We start from the raw sequence: 13968 nt of genomic DNA, 5'->3' as shown, positions 1-13968 counted from the left end.
GATTGTTTGATTACACGTTCCAATAGTTTCTCAGAAGTAATTCAGAATTGAAAATAGGCAGCTATAAAATTGCTGTTAGAGGCTCTTAAAGCCTTTGATCTCATTTAAAAAAAAAAAAAAAAGGTAACTGAGAGTAGATGCTAATCTGCCAATTTTTTTTTTCCTGATACAGTTATATCAGGTTTTTAAATCAGATGTTTGGGGCAGGGATTAAAACACAGGTGGTCTTGAAGCTGTCGTGAATATCCAAAAACATTAAGTTTTAATGCAAAGCAAGTAATCTTTTTACATTTAACACTTCTGAAGTCTCCTGCCATTTTGACATTTCTCAAAGTTGTGCAGCTTTTACTCTTTTCAAGGCAATTGCAGAGACCCTCCTGCTTAAGTGTGAAACTCTCATGGTTCCATGATTCCAGTGATGAGTTAAACTTTTACTTGTATCTATAGTTGATCAAGGTTATCTCTAGGTTTAAAACCAGAGCAAGGAATTGTTAACCTGCTTTAAAATGATGCAATCCTATTGCAGGCCCCACCTACAGCCCCTGCTGCAGCCCCGGTACAGGAAGATGTGAGAGTCCCCATCAACCTTGTATTAAGGTTAAGGTAAGGACACAAAACTGACCTGTTCTGTTAACATGAGCCTTTGTAGAGAGGTCCACTGGCACTCTTCTGTGCATTTTAATTAACAGGGTGGTTGTTAATTGTTTGTCAGCCTGGATATTTCATCTGCTCTTCTGAAACTGTGACCTGGGAAAGCAGTTTATCACATTCACTTCAGTTTGGCAAAACCTGTGTATTCAAAGAGGTTTTGATATTTGTGTAAACATTGCTAAACTTTCATGGAGTGAGAAGGAGGAATTAGCTGGGTTCCCTAAGAGGATTCAGGGATCCAGGGGTTCTGGCTTTGTGCTGGACCATCTTAATCCTCTCTGAGAGTGAAGAGCTTTTACCCAGTTCAGGGAGTGGATTCTGGTCTGTGGCAGAAAAAAAGGATCTTTCTACACTCATTTCACACACTGCTGTTTCTCATTAAAAGAACCTCTCTCTCATCTCTGAAGACATCCTGGTTGTTGGTAGGCATTGGAATAGGGATTCTGAACATCACTTCCATGTGTGTGCATCTGCAGCCAGTGAGCACTTCCCTCCTCTGAAACATGTGCTCCAAGGATGTCTCTCCTGAGGGATGTGAGTTGCTGAGGCAGTGGAATAACATGGCCTTGTTTCAGAGAGGTGGCACTTACCTGTCCTGGACTGTGCCAGGCTCTGTCAGGTTGGGAAGGCAGACCGTGCTGCTTTCACATGCACATCCCAGTGATGAGTTTGTGCCTTTGAGGGGGTAGAATGCAATGAATTCACAGACTGATTATTCAGTGACAGCACTCTCTTTTGGCCGCCTATCATGCCATGAAATGGTCTCCTTTATATAAAATTCTCTTCTTTCCACAGGAATTCAAATAAAGAGCTCCATGATATTCGGTTTGAATTCACCCCAGGGAAAGGTGAGCTGGTGGGCAATTCCAGTGTGTGAAGAGGAAGTTGTGTGTTTGGTGTTGTGCTGTTGTGAGTGTCTGTCCACAGTGCCTTCCTAAAGGGCTTGTTGTGGTTGGGCTTGGAGCACTGCTGTAAAACTCATGGATATGGCTCAAGTGCAGCCCTTCAGTGAATTCACAGCACTTGGGGTGCATGCACCCTGATATCTGTCTTTTGTAAAGAGCACTTCTGTTGTTTTTCTGTACAAGCTCCTTTAGGTTTCTGTGTGGTGCCTTCACCAGCTGGACAATTTCTGCTCTGTGGTGATGGCTCTTGGGTTTTTTCTCCAACAGATACTGCAGATGGTGTGTCTCAGGAGCTCATTTCAGCAGGTCTTGTTGATGGCAGAGATCTGGTAATAGGTAATGACAAATTATTTTTTCTGCTCTAACTGTTTCAGTCATTTTTTACATGTTAAAAATGACCTGATTAGTGGCTGATAGGAAAATTTCCTCTGGCCTTGATTCTCTACCCCAGTGGGCCCTGCACAACTGCTGTCAATTCTGGTGACAGTTCTGTGCCAACATGTAGGCAACCCCCAGTTCACAAGAAGATGATTTAGTTGGTAATATTGTGAAGCAAATGTTCCTTGTAATGCAGAGTGAAGTCTAATTGATGCATTAGCCAAATCATTATCATCTGACAGGGATGCATCACCAAACTGCTGCACAAGCCTGTCCTGCTTACAGGTCTGTGCAAGAGAGCTCTGGGACTGGAATCAGCCAGGCTTTGGGGGTTTAATTAGGGCTGGGGAAGGAAGTGTGAGGTGCACGTGCCCTGGGGCAGCAGCATGAGTTGTATGGGGGAAACAGCTGCCTCAAACAGCAGTTTGGTAAGTAAATGTATCCTCCTGTGCAGCAGGTGAGACTTTTAAATTGTCAGCACTGCCTGTGTATTCCAACTGCAGCAAGCAAAGCTGTTCCTCGTACACAGGAAAGCTGCTAGTGCAAAATTAACTGGATTTCCAGATGCAGTTGGGCATTTATTACTATTTATCCCATCACATCCTGGGAAAAATAACTACCTCTGAAAGAGTAATGTAGTAACAATAACAGCATGTTCACAGTTCAAAGCTTTAGGTTTAAGTAGACTGAGTCTAATTGAGACCTAAACCTTTCCTTATCAGTGTAAAAATTCAAAGTGTGTTGAGTAATAGAAAGAGGACTAATGAGTTTGGGATGTTTTTCTCCAGCCTGTCCTAATATTTGCCCATTTTCTTCGTGTCTGTGTGATTTCAGTTGCAGCTAATTTGCAGAAAATTGTGGAAGAGCCCCAGGCAAACAGATCCATCACTTTCAGACTGGTATTTATTCCTGTTCCCTAACTGATCAAGTTGTCCCTTGCAAGGAGAAGGCATTGCATGTAGATGTCTACTGCAGGCATCTGATGTATGCACTCTAAATCCTCCCTTCTTTCCAAAGCTTCTTACTGGTTGGATGACTGTAGGCACTGCAGGCTCCCTGCTTGTATCCTCTGCGCAACACCTGGCATAAATAAGCATGAGATGATGTGCTAATTAATATACATAAATGTTGCCAAGGGGTGTTTTTGGGGCTTGGGATGCGCACTTGCAAAAATATTTCCAAGCAGGTGGATGGGCTAAGAATTTCCACAGACTCCTTTCTTGGAGGAGGAGAATGAGGGAGGGTCCAGATACATTGCCTCTGAGGAGGAAATGGGGAAATGAAGAAGAAAAAAGGAAAATAAAAGAATGGTGGGCCAAAGAAGAGACTCAAGACTGAGAGTAGAGCAGGTGAATCTTTCAGAGGTGGTGAAATTCGGAGAGAGTTACAGTGGCAAAGTGAAGGTGTAACCAGGTTATTGGGAGTGAAGCAGTATGTGCTCTTAATTTTCACTCTTCCTGTAAGGAGTTTTCACTTGTTTTGCCCCAGTTATTGCACATATAATGTCTTATTGGAGCAGACATTGGCAAAACTTCAATCCCAGCCCTTCATAGTTCCAAAAAAAAAAAAAAAGGCAAAAATACAAAAGCACTCAACTTTGGGTAGTGCAAGCTGCTGAATACAGTGCAAAGCTGTCCTGTGTCTGCTTCCTCCTCCCACCCTGTCTGATACACCTGCTTGTGGTTTCTGCTCGAAGGCAGAGCACGTGTGTTGCTATTTGGATCTCTGTTCACTATTTCAGGCATCTGGTGTCGACGGCTCAGAAATTCCGGATGATGGCAAACTTATAGGATTTGCACAGCTCAGCATCAGCTAAACATTGGTCCCAGGAGATGTTTCCCAACAGAGAACCCACATGTGCATATTCGTAATGCTTCTGTTAGCCTAAAAAAAAAACAAACCACTACTGCCAAAGAATTGAACTACAGCCCCCTTCCTAGAAGCTTTAACATTTTCCTTATAGGATCACAAACCTTCCTGAAATTACCGATGACGTTTACACCTTTTGTAAACAACTCTCATGTTTTTGTATCTGTCATCTCAAACATGCAGACCCAACACATCATTGCCTGCATGTTCATTTTATTATTGCCTTACTTTAAAGAAAAATACTACTGAGTACGAAGCAGGGGGTTCCACTGCTCTGATGATCTTGCCTAAGTGTTTGCTTACATGTGGTTTCATTTTTTTCACTTGCTGTTTTTGCACAAGTTTTAATACTGAACGGATTTTTTTTTTTTTTTTTTTTTTTTTTGGTTCTTTACCTGCTTCTCCTTCTATCTGAAACACCAGTGTACATGTGGTTTGGGTCACCTGGAGTGCTGAGAAATCTGCTTCTCTTTGGCCGTGTGTTTTAAAACTGCTGGTTTGAATGCTTGCACCTGAGAAAGCAAGCGGAGTCTTAACCCACAGGAGGGAGAGCTGCCTTCCCTTGTGTTTGTGTTTTTGAGAAGTTCCTTCACTTTGAGGTGTTAGAAGTCAGCTTCCCTTTGTAAACTGCCTTAATTTTTTTTTTTTCTTCTTTATCATTTTGGTTCTCTCCACATGAGTGCCAGGCATGGCATGAGGGCTGAACCTTTTAATTTACATTCAGCAGTCCTTCCTGCTGCTTTCATTCTGCATCTTAGACGTAGTCTGTTCTTGAAGCAGACCATGGAGGCATTGCTGCCTGGAAACTGGTCTTACAGATGATGTCCACAATATCCATGGTCACAGGGAGAGGCCATCTGTGTCACTCTGCCTCTGGAACAGATGCACTTCCAAGTGTCCCTGAAACCCAGTTTGGTCATGCCTGCCTGGCCTCCCACTGTGTTCCCCAGTCCTCTGCAAGCTGGTACCCGTGGAACCATCCCTGTCGTGTTTTACAGCAATAAAGAATCACCAGTAGAGTGGCTGTACTGGGCAAAAGCGGGCACTGGGTTTGTCCCTCCTGCACTCAATCCCTTGGGTCGTCGGGCTGTGCATCAGCCCAAGCTTCGACGTTTGATCAGGATGTCACTGCACCCCTGTCACACACGTATCTAGCTTTTATTTCCATGTGGTGTTGAAGTTGAGTTTCTACATGAATAATATAAATTATGCTCTGAGTTTGATAAGAGACACTTGTAATGCAATATGTGAATAATAAATGGTGTTGACTTTTTTTTTTTTTCCCTACTGTTTCACAGTTGGCCTTTGTAACTGCTCTTGGCTCTGGAGTGTTTTCTACACAGAAATTATAAGTCTGTAATTTAACACGCAGATGGAAATGAGCTTTGTTTCCATCACACACAAACAATGCAGAAACAGAGCAGAATGACTAGGTTCAATTAGGACTTTTGTTCTGTTTTGTTGGTTTTTTGGTGGTTTTTGGGGGGTTTTTTTTTGTTTGTTTGTTTTTTGTGGTTTTTTTTTTTTAATTTCCAAGTCTTCAGATGAACAATCTGTATTTATATCTTGTTCTCTATGAGCAGCTGTGGAAGCTTCCTGAATTGTGCATGTTCTTTTTTTACCGCCCCTGTTGCTTGTAGCCTCTGGGTAGATATTGGGTGTGTCCCCATGGGCTGTTTGCAGCCCCATGGCTGGTGAGTGTGAAGGGGAGGGAGAGGAAGATGAGAATTTGGGAGTGAGATCATCCCAGGGTGCTGAGCCAATGCTCTCCAGAGCCAAGGAAGCGAGTGCCCAATAGCAGGGAGTTGGTGACTGGGTTGACCAGGTGTGTGTTGGCACCATTCCCTGTGGCCTGACACAAAGCACTCCCTACAGTGTCCCCCATTGAGCTTGTTGGCTTGGGAAGAGCAGGCTGGCACCTTGATTTTCCCGTCACCCTGTGCTCAGTGTGGATGTGTTGGGAGCCTTTAGGATACAGAGACAAGGTAGTTGTGGTACAGTATTATTTTCCCTCTGCCTGCATGCCCTGGGGACCTCCTCGTTCATTTGTGTACTGGTGCTGAGGAAGGTTAGGACTCAAACTGCTCAAATGGAACAATGCAGCATCTATTTATTGTTATTCCCCATTTTCCCAAAGCCAGGACTTAGAGAGCTTGAGCTCACGCTAACCCAAGGTTCCGTAGTTCTTTAATGGAGAAAATAAGGAAGAAGCTGATGGGTTTTGTTCTATAGATCTCCAGATCTTTTGGGTAGGGATCCAAAATATTTACTTGGGCTATTACAGTGCTAGACAACTGTCTTTTCTGATGTTGTTCCAGTAAGTGCCAATGCTGTTCATAATTGTTTTCCAGTGTCATTAAGAATTTGGTTTTTGTGCAAATTTCTGATCTGAACCTGGAAGCAGGTGGTAATTTTAAGTTAGTTCCTACTTTTAAGGACAATGCTCTGTTAATGAAAACGGATCCTCTTCACAACTTTGGTGTATTGTAGATTATAATGAAAGATGTAAAATAGTCAGGCTTTTTTTCCTTTTTTGGACTTTGTATTTTACTGCATGTGTCTAATTTTTAATCAATAAAGAACAAATTGTCCATTGCCGGGTTTTGATGTGTGGTTTGCTTGTCACTGGGTTGGATGGTGTGTCCTGAGGAAGGGGTTTGTCTGAGTTGTGTCTGCAGCCCCTGGGGCGTTTCTGTTTGGGGTGGTGGGAGGTTTGACAGCCCCCAGGAAGACTCGGTGGGGAAAGGGAGATCAAGTTGAGGCTGGATGGGGCTCTGAGTAACGTTGTCTGGTGGGAGGTGTCCCAGTTGTCCCTGGCAGGGGTTGGAACTGGATGAGCTTTAAGGTGCCTTCCACCCCAAACCATTCTATGAGTGCCTCTCTGCAGGAGTTGTGTGCAGAAATGGAGCCATGAGGGCACTCAGGAGGGTGCCCTGAGAGCTTTGTCTCCAGCTGAGAGGTTTGCTCCAAGCTCTGCATGGCTTGTGCAGCTGGGAATGAGTTTCCCTTGTCCAGGAATGCCTCAGGATGACACAGGCTGGTGTGAAAGTGGGAGGATTTATACCCTGACAAGCCGTGAGAGCATGAACTGCACTCCCTCCTCTGCTCCACAATAACTGTTCTTAGTGGGTGCCCTGGTCAACTCAACCCCAGTGGGGCATCCATGGTCTGTTTTCCAGCATGCTTTACAATGCCCTTCTCATGGATCGATCTGTGGGCAGCAGGAGTATCCAAGTGGCTTTTGAGCACCTCATGGATATCTCAAAGGGGCCCCAGGCAAATGCTTTTCCTACATGAGGGATGGGCTGAGCAATGCTGGACTTGAGTTCTTGATGATCGTTTTAGGCATTTGGGCCTCAAGAACCATTGCCCTGTGTCAAATTTGTCCCATCCCTTTACCTCTTCCCCAAGCCCTCTTCACATTTGGCACCCCAGCCTGCAGGGTGACCCAGAACAGGTGGGAAGGGGGGACACCCTGTGCTTGGCTCGCTTGTGTTGCATAAGGAATCTGCAAAAGATGAAGGAAATGGCAGCTGCCATCCCCTGGAATCACAATGAACTGGCTGCCCTTCCTCATCCCTGGTTCTGCCCATCCATTAATGTAATTCCCTTTATTCCTCTGGGCTATCCCCAGCTCTGCATCATGCCGGGCTCATTTTGGCCTCTCTGAACCTTGCTTTCCTGAGTGGTTCAGCAAATGAAGCTTTTGCAGTCACAGTGGAGAAGAGTCTGTGCCCTCTCAATGCCACCTGGCCCTGGCAGAGGTGGCCCAGGTTCCCTGAAACAGGGGTCCTTCTGCTCCAGCCAGCACTGGATGTTTGTGGGTGGCACAGGGATGATTAATATATTACATGATGTGCTTCTAGTGACTGTCTATGACTGCAGAGCTTATCTGAGGTTTAAACATTAATTCCAGCCCTCTGAGAAGTCTGTCCCAGCACTGTCCTGTCCCAGACACAGCCACCAATGTCAGGTGTCGGGGAAATTTTGAAAGCGGTTGGTGATTTTGGGCGATTCCAGAAATGCCTGGTGCTGCTCTCTGTGATCCCCTGCCTCAGTGTGGCTTTCCACCAGTTTTGCCAGCTTTTCATGGTTGCAGAAGTGCCTTACCACTGTGATACCAGCTGGATCCGTGCCGTGGGCCCCAACCTGACGGAGGAAGAGCAGCTGAACCTCACCCTGCCCCGGAGCACGGATGGGGAGTTTGAGCAGTGCTCCATGTACTCCCCAGTGGACTGGGACCTCGATTCCATTGTGGCCTATGGACTCAATGACACAGAGAAGTGCATCAATGGCTGGGTGTACCCCTCAGAGCAGCCACCCTCCCTGCTGACCGAGGTCTGTATTTGCTGTTTGATGTGCTGGGATGTGGAAGGAGTGGGACACCCGAATGGCCACAGTTCCCCCAGAGCTGGTGCCTGACCGTGCTGCAGTTGGGATTTACAGCAGGTGTGGGTTGGGGACCTTGGCCCCACCATGCAGCCCCCAGGTTTGGGCCTGGAGAGGGTGCAGGCTGTGATAGAGGTGCCAGTGAGGGGATAAATCACTCCTGGAGGGACCTCCTGCCCCTGGGTTTCCCCATCCCTCTGCATACAGGGGTTAACCTTTCCAACTTAATACCGTGGAATGGTTGGCTCAGAAGGGTCCTTTAAAAGTTGTCATGTCCAACCCCCAAGATCACAATTGTTAGCTGAGAAAGATGCTAAATTAAGATAAAGGAGAGTAGGTTTGGATTAAATATTAGTAAGAAATCCTTTGCTGTGAGGGTGGTGAAGCCCTGGCACAGGTTGCCCAGAGAAGATGTGGCTGTCCCATCCCTGGAAGTGTCCAAGGCCAGGTTGGGTGAGGTTCTGATCTACCTGGTCTAGTGTAAGGTGCCCTGGCCATGGTAAGAGAGTTAAAATTAGATGATCTTTAATGTCCTTTCCAACCCAAACCATTTTATGGTTCTATGATCCTTCCTATGCCGTTCTTTCCATTGATGTCCTCTGGATGCTGGTTGTTGCAGGACATATCTTCAACAGAAAGTGCTTGTCCCAGGAATCAGCATTGCATGCATCCTTTCTCCTCTGGGAGGTCAGGTGGTCTGACAGGAAGGAAGCTGCTGCTTCTGTCCCCACGCCCACCTAAAGCAAAATTTGCTGACCAGGAGGCTCCCTGGGTTGGCTGGGTTGGACAAGGAGGACTCCTGCAGGTCCTAGTGCGTGGGAGAGTGACCCAGTGGAGTGTCCCAATGGCTTGTCCTCTGACTTGTGTGCCCTGTGCATACTGTGGGGATTCACATCCTTGGAAAAGGGGATACCAAAGCATCTGTTTCTCCTTTCTCCAGTTTGACCTGGTGTGTGACAGGAAGAACCTGAATGACATTGCCCAGGCCATCTACATGGCAGGGCTGCTCCTGGGATCCATGATCTTTGGGCCTCTGAGTGACAGGTGAGGAGCCACAGCCCCCTGCCCAGGGTCTGTGCAAAGCCAGCCCAGCACAGGTGCAGGTGATGTGAACCTGTCTGGACTGTGCACCCTGTGCATTTTGTCACCACTTCTCACTAACAGGGACCCTGACCAAAGTCCTCTGGACCCATGAGGACATGGCCACACAGGGAGGGGAAGGTAGAGAGACACAGCATGTGTGTACAGTGCTTCTCTTGTCACCCCACAGTCTAATCTGAGCCTTATCAGGTGGTAAAGATCACTATATAACCTGCTGGGCTCCTTGCCATCTCCATGGGGTCTCTCCACACACCGATTGTGTCTTCCCTGTTTCTCCCCAGGATTGGCCGCCGCCCAGTCATTCTGCTCTCCGTCTTCCTCCAGGGCTTGTTTGGCCTGGGAATTGCCTTTGTGCCCCATTTCTATGTGTACATGGCCTTCAGGTGTGTCGTGGGGGCCTCTGTGTCAGGGATCACCATGACAATACTGGCCTTAGGTGAGTAGGATGCCCTTGCCCCGGGGCATCTCAAGATGCAATAGAAAAGTCTTCAAAGAAATAAAAATATTCATGTTTGACTAGAAAAACACCCTGGCGAGGACAGGTCTTGATCTTCACTGTCTTTTGTTACTTTGGCAACGTCTCAGCCCTCAGTCAGAGCTTTGGGGAGCATCTCTCCCCAGCCAGTGCTCAGAGGAGGGCAAGGGCACAGTGTCCCAGCACAGGAGGTCAGTCTAATCCGCACCTCCAGAATAATTCTCCAGGGAAACACCCTGTTTGCCTCAGGGGAAACTCTGAGCTTCCTTCTTCCTTTCAGCTACGGAATGGATCGGTGTCTCCTCCCGGCCAAAGGCAGTGCTCACTTCTCACTGCTGTTTTGCCATCGGGCAGATGATTTTGGCTGGTTTGAGTTATGGGATTCGCAACTGGAGGCTGCTGGAAATTGCAGGATCTGTTCTTATATTTGCCTTTTTCTTCTGCTTCGGGTAAGTAGGATGTGGATGGAGCTCCTGCAGACATGAAAGCAGTGAGAGGGTGTGAGTGAGGAGGTGGCAGCAGCTCAGAACCAAGCTGGGCCTTTCCCATTGGAGTGCAGGTGGTGGAGAAGCTGCTGCAGACCTCAGCACATCTCCCTGGGCACTGGACTCCTGAGAGCAGCAGCTGCTTTGCTTCAGGTCTCCAGATGTGGCCTTTGGAGCCTAAATTTTGGGTATTTAGACCCATCCATCCCATGGGCCATTCACTTCAGAGTTGGACTTGATGATCCTTGTGGGTCCCTTCCAAAGCAGAGGATTCTGTGCTGGCCAAGGCTTGCTGGGCATGGTCCCAGAGAAAGGGGCTGTGGGGGAGCCCAGCAGGACTCAGCAGCATGTCCTGGCCTTCCCTCCTGGCAGGGTGCTCCCAGAGTCACCTCGCTGGCTGGTGACCAAAGGCAGAATCGAGGAAGCCAAGAAGGTCCTGCAGAAGGCGGCAGCCACCAACAAGCGCAGCCTCCCAGCAGAGCTCCTGGAGCAGGTACTGGGGGGTTCTTGTCCTCAGACACTGCCCTGGGCCTCGCAGCAGCCCCTGGAGCTCAGCCCAGAAACATCTCTCCATTCCCACTGGAGAATGAGTTACACAGGGACGAGGTCAGGGAAGAGGCCCAGCTTCTGCTGATGCTCAGCCTGGAGCTTTCTGGAGTCCCCCTGGGGATGTGGGAAGGACTGGAATGCTTCCCTGGCTTTTGTCCTGTGAGGATTCCTGGAGTGTGGCTGATGAGCACAAAGTCTCTGTTTAGTCTGGGGGTTTCCATGCAGAAATGCCTCAGGGGGAGTTCCCTCCTTGCCCACCCCAAAGTTCCTACACTGGGGAGATGTTCATCCTGAGGAGCCTGTCAGTCACCACCCCCTGTGCTGGGCACCCAGGGCACAGAGGCAGGAGCCCAGCCCCACTGGGCTGCCCTCCTTCCCAGAGCACTGGGGGTCACAGGCCTGTCCCACTGAGGCTTTCCATGGACTGCAGATGGAAAAGGAGCTGGACTTGGGTTTCCTTTTCCTGCTCTGACTCTTTGACTCCCTGTGTTTTGAAGCTGAAGCCTGAGAAAGAGGTCAAGTCTGGAAGTTTCCTGGATCTCTTTCGGAAGAAGCACCTGCGGAAGGTGACTTTAATCATGTCATGTGTCTGGTAAGACATTCCCTGGTGCATTCTTCCCAAACTTCTAGGTGAAAGGAAAGAAGGGATTGACAATTAATCATTTAGAAATTCACCTTGTGGGTTTTGAGTGTTATTTGATGGATGTTTCATGTTTTGGCTGTTTAAGATGTTTTGTGGGAAAGGTTATAGCATTTCCAGCTTTGGCAGGCCTGTGGTATTCCTCTGGTTTTACATCTCCTTGGAAATGCTGTGGCTTGGCCAAAATGTTGTCACTGGAGATCAGTGCTGCATTTCCTCATAGCTAACACCTGCTCAGTGCCACCCTGCCTGGCTTTCAGGTTTGTGAACAGCTTTGTCTACTACGGGCTGAGTCTGAACGTGACAAATTTTGGCCTGGACATCTACCTGACTCAGCTGGCCTTTGGAGCAGTGGAAATTCCAGCCCGTGTTGGTTGTATCTTCACTCTGCAGAGGTTTGGGAGGAGGAAAACGCAGGCTGTTCTCCTGGTGCTGAGTGGCCTCGTGTGTCTGATCATCACCGGCATCCCTGAAGGTGAACGACCTTGTCCCATATGGAGAGGACATCCTCTGGGACAGGGAGGCTCAGAGCCCCAACCCTTCCCTTGCTGGTTCTGTCCCAGCCAGGGTGGCTCACATCCCTCTAGGGCTGAGCTGACCCTGGCCACAGAGGCCTGGCCGAACCCACAGAGCCCGTTCCCAAAAACCAAAACTTCTTGCTGATTGCGATAGCAGAGGGCAGAGATGAGCCCAGAGGGCTCTATCAACAGAGCCGTGCTCTGGGAAAATTACTACCGGGGGAGGTGAGATGATGGATGGATGGAGAGTGCACTAAAAGTGGCCACCAGGCCAGAGCAGCCTGGTCCACGCTCAGACACTGTCAGAGGCGAGGGCTCCCTGCAGGTGACACAGCTGTCCCTGCAATCCCCAGCCGCCATCCGTGAGTGGTGCTGAGCCCTCCGCCATCCCACAGCAGCCGTCTCTCCTCCTCCTCCTCCCCTCAGAGCAGCCCGTGGCAACCACCGTCCTGGCCACCATTGGCAAGTTTGCTGCCTCAGCCTCCTTCTCCACCTCCTACGTCTATGCTGCCGAGCTCTTCCCCACGATCGTCAGGTGAGCTCTCCCCACACGTCGGAGCTTCCCTCTGCCGCGGCCGGCAGTGCCGATGGGGCAGGAGCCCGGCCGTCCCCGCGGCCGCGCTCAGCCCCGCGGTGTCCTGGGGGCGGCCCCTGCCCACACCGCCCGCCGCCGCTCGCTCCCGCAGGCAGACGGGCGTGGGGCTGTGCTCCATGTCGGCGCGGGTGGCCGGGATCCTGGCCCCGCTGGTCCGTCTCCTGGGGCAGTACCACCGGGCCATCCCCATGGCCATCTTCGGCAGCACCCCCGTGCTGGGGGGGCTGCTCTGTGTCCTGCTGCCCGAGACCCGCGGTACGGAGCTGCCGGATGACACGGCGGACGGCCAGCCCCCGGCTGAGGTGGGTCCCTGGGGCCGCCTCTGGGGTGGGGGTGTGGGGAGCCAGCGCTGGGGGAGCCCCTTGGCGTTGCACGTGCTGGAAGTTTCTTTAGGAGTTACAGAGGTGGGAGGGCATGGAGTGGGGCTGTCCCACTGTGGAGGGACGGGAGGGTACCCCATAATCCTCCTTGTGGAGGCCATCCCTTCATTCCTATCCATGGGGTAGAACAGCCAGTGCTCCGCTTTCCTCCCTCTGCTCACCTCAGGGAAGTACTCGTGCCTTGTGACCACATCCTCTGGCTTTCACCCCCTCAAAGCTCCCAGCCGTCATTCCCCATGGGACCAGGTGGAATTGCACCCCAGTACTTTTGTTGCCTTGCTGGGAGAAGGGTGTCCACAGGAACAGTAGGGAATGGGATCCAGGTTGCTGAGGGCTGCTTGTCTGAGGGACGCCTGCCATCAGCTCATGGCACACCTTTCCTGGCTTTTTACGCCCTTTTCCCTTTCCTCAGGTCTGCGAAAATGCCACCAGCGGCTCTCAGAATGGGCAGGTGAAAGGAAAAGGTGATGGCCAAGACACTGAGAGCACGAAGACCACGTACTTCTAGCTGGGTCTGCAGGTGGCTGTGGATAAAGGCAGCCCAGTGCTGTGTGAGCACTGAGGACAGGCAGGGTCTCTCCACCACCACTGCTTAGGCCATCGCTGCCAATTCTTGGGTTTCCTTGTCTTTTTTGCCTTCCTGTATCTCCCTCTGTAGCTTGTCCTCAGGCACTGCAGGCTGTCACTGGGGTCCAGCAGTGCTCTCGCCAGAGAAAATTGGGTGCTTTTTACTTGAGGGAAAAAAGAAAGAAATCAAGAATTAGAATGGAGGCACCTCCTCTTCATTTTTTGTGTTGTGTCTCCAGGAAGGTGAGACTGTAAACTCTGTCCAGAGACACCCACTAGAGCATTGAATAAACTCGCAAGAGAGAACTGGGCTCACTAACAGGAGAGCCGGAGCAGATGCAGCACTGAAAATAATCTCACACTTGCAAGGAGTGATTTATCGTGACTGTCTAGCAAGATCATCCCATTCTCTCATAACAACACTCCTTTTTTTTTTTTTTTCTTAATTTGAGATACTCAGCTGAGG

At 49.4% G+C, this 13968-nt stretch overlaps 2 protein-coding genes across 3 annotated transcripts in view; both read left to right on the top strand.

Moving 5' to 3' along the window:
* The window catches only part of OXSR1 (oxidative stress responsive kinase 1), an 87905-nt gene extending 81506 nt beyond the window's left edge, over window positions 1-6399 (top strand). For both annotated transcript variants that reach the window (XM_066201399.1, XM_066201391.1), the window contains 5 exons: window positions 527-603; window positions 1447-1499; window positions 1824-1892; window positions 2769-2833; window positions 3676-6399. In XM_066201399.1, the coding sequence (XP_066057496.1) occupies window positions 527-603; window positions 1447-1499; window positions 1824-1892; window positions 2769-2833; window positions 3676-3750 (339 nt within the window). In that variant the 3' untranslated portion in view covers window positions 3751-6399. The remainder of the gene's footprint in view (window positions 1-526; window positions 604-1446; window positions 1500-1823; window positions 1893-2768; window positions 2834-3675) is intronic.
* Window positions 6400-7769: 1370 nt separating this feature from the next.
* LOC136296658 (solute carrier family 22 member 13-like) lies at window positions 7770-13968 on the top strand. The gene is made up of 10 exons (XM_066195991.1): window positions 7770-8141; window positions 9133-9236; window positions 9575-9729; window positions 10049-10217; window positions 10626-10746; window positions 11300-11394; window positions 11703-11917; window positions 12387-12495; window positions 12647-12857; window positions 13348-13968. Exons 1-10 carry the CDS (start codon window positions 7770-7772, stop codon window positions 13441-13443), a joined length of 1647 nt encoding a protein of 548 aa, XP_066052088.1. The 3' UTR covers window positions 13444-13968.

The sequence above is a fragment of the Chamaea fasciata genome, unplaced genomic scaffold, assembly GCF_029207755.1.
Source record: "Chamaea fasciata isolate MVZ Bird 193981 ecotype frontalis unplaced genomic scaffold, bChaFas1.0.hap1 SCAF_1, whole genome shotgun sequence".
NCBI lineage: Eukaryota > Metazoa > Chordata > Aves > Passeriformes > Sylviidae > Chamaea > Chamaea fasciata.
Note: the sequence above shows the minus strand (reverse complement) of the source record. Positions and strands in the feature narration are given on the sequence as shown.

Bases quoted from the DNA above. Each gene is read 5' to 3' on its own strand.
- LOC136296658 (XM_066195991.1), top strand. From the start codon at position 7,770: ATGTCAGGTGTCGGGGAAATTTTGAAAGCGGTTGGTGATTTTGGGCGA. The intron at 8,142-9,132 runs GTCTGTATTTGC...TCCTTTCTCCAG, and splicing joins CACCCTCCCTGCTGACCGAG to TTTGACCTGGTGTGTGACAG. The intron at 11,395-11,702 runs GTAAGACATTCC...CCTGGCTTTCAG, and splicing joins TTAATCATGTCATGTGTCTG to GTTTGTGAACAGCTTTGTCT.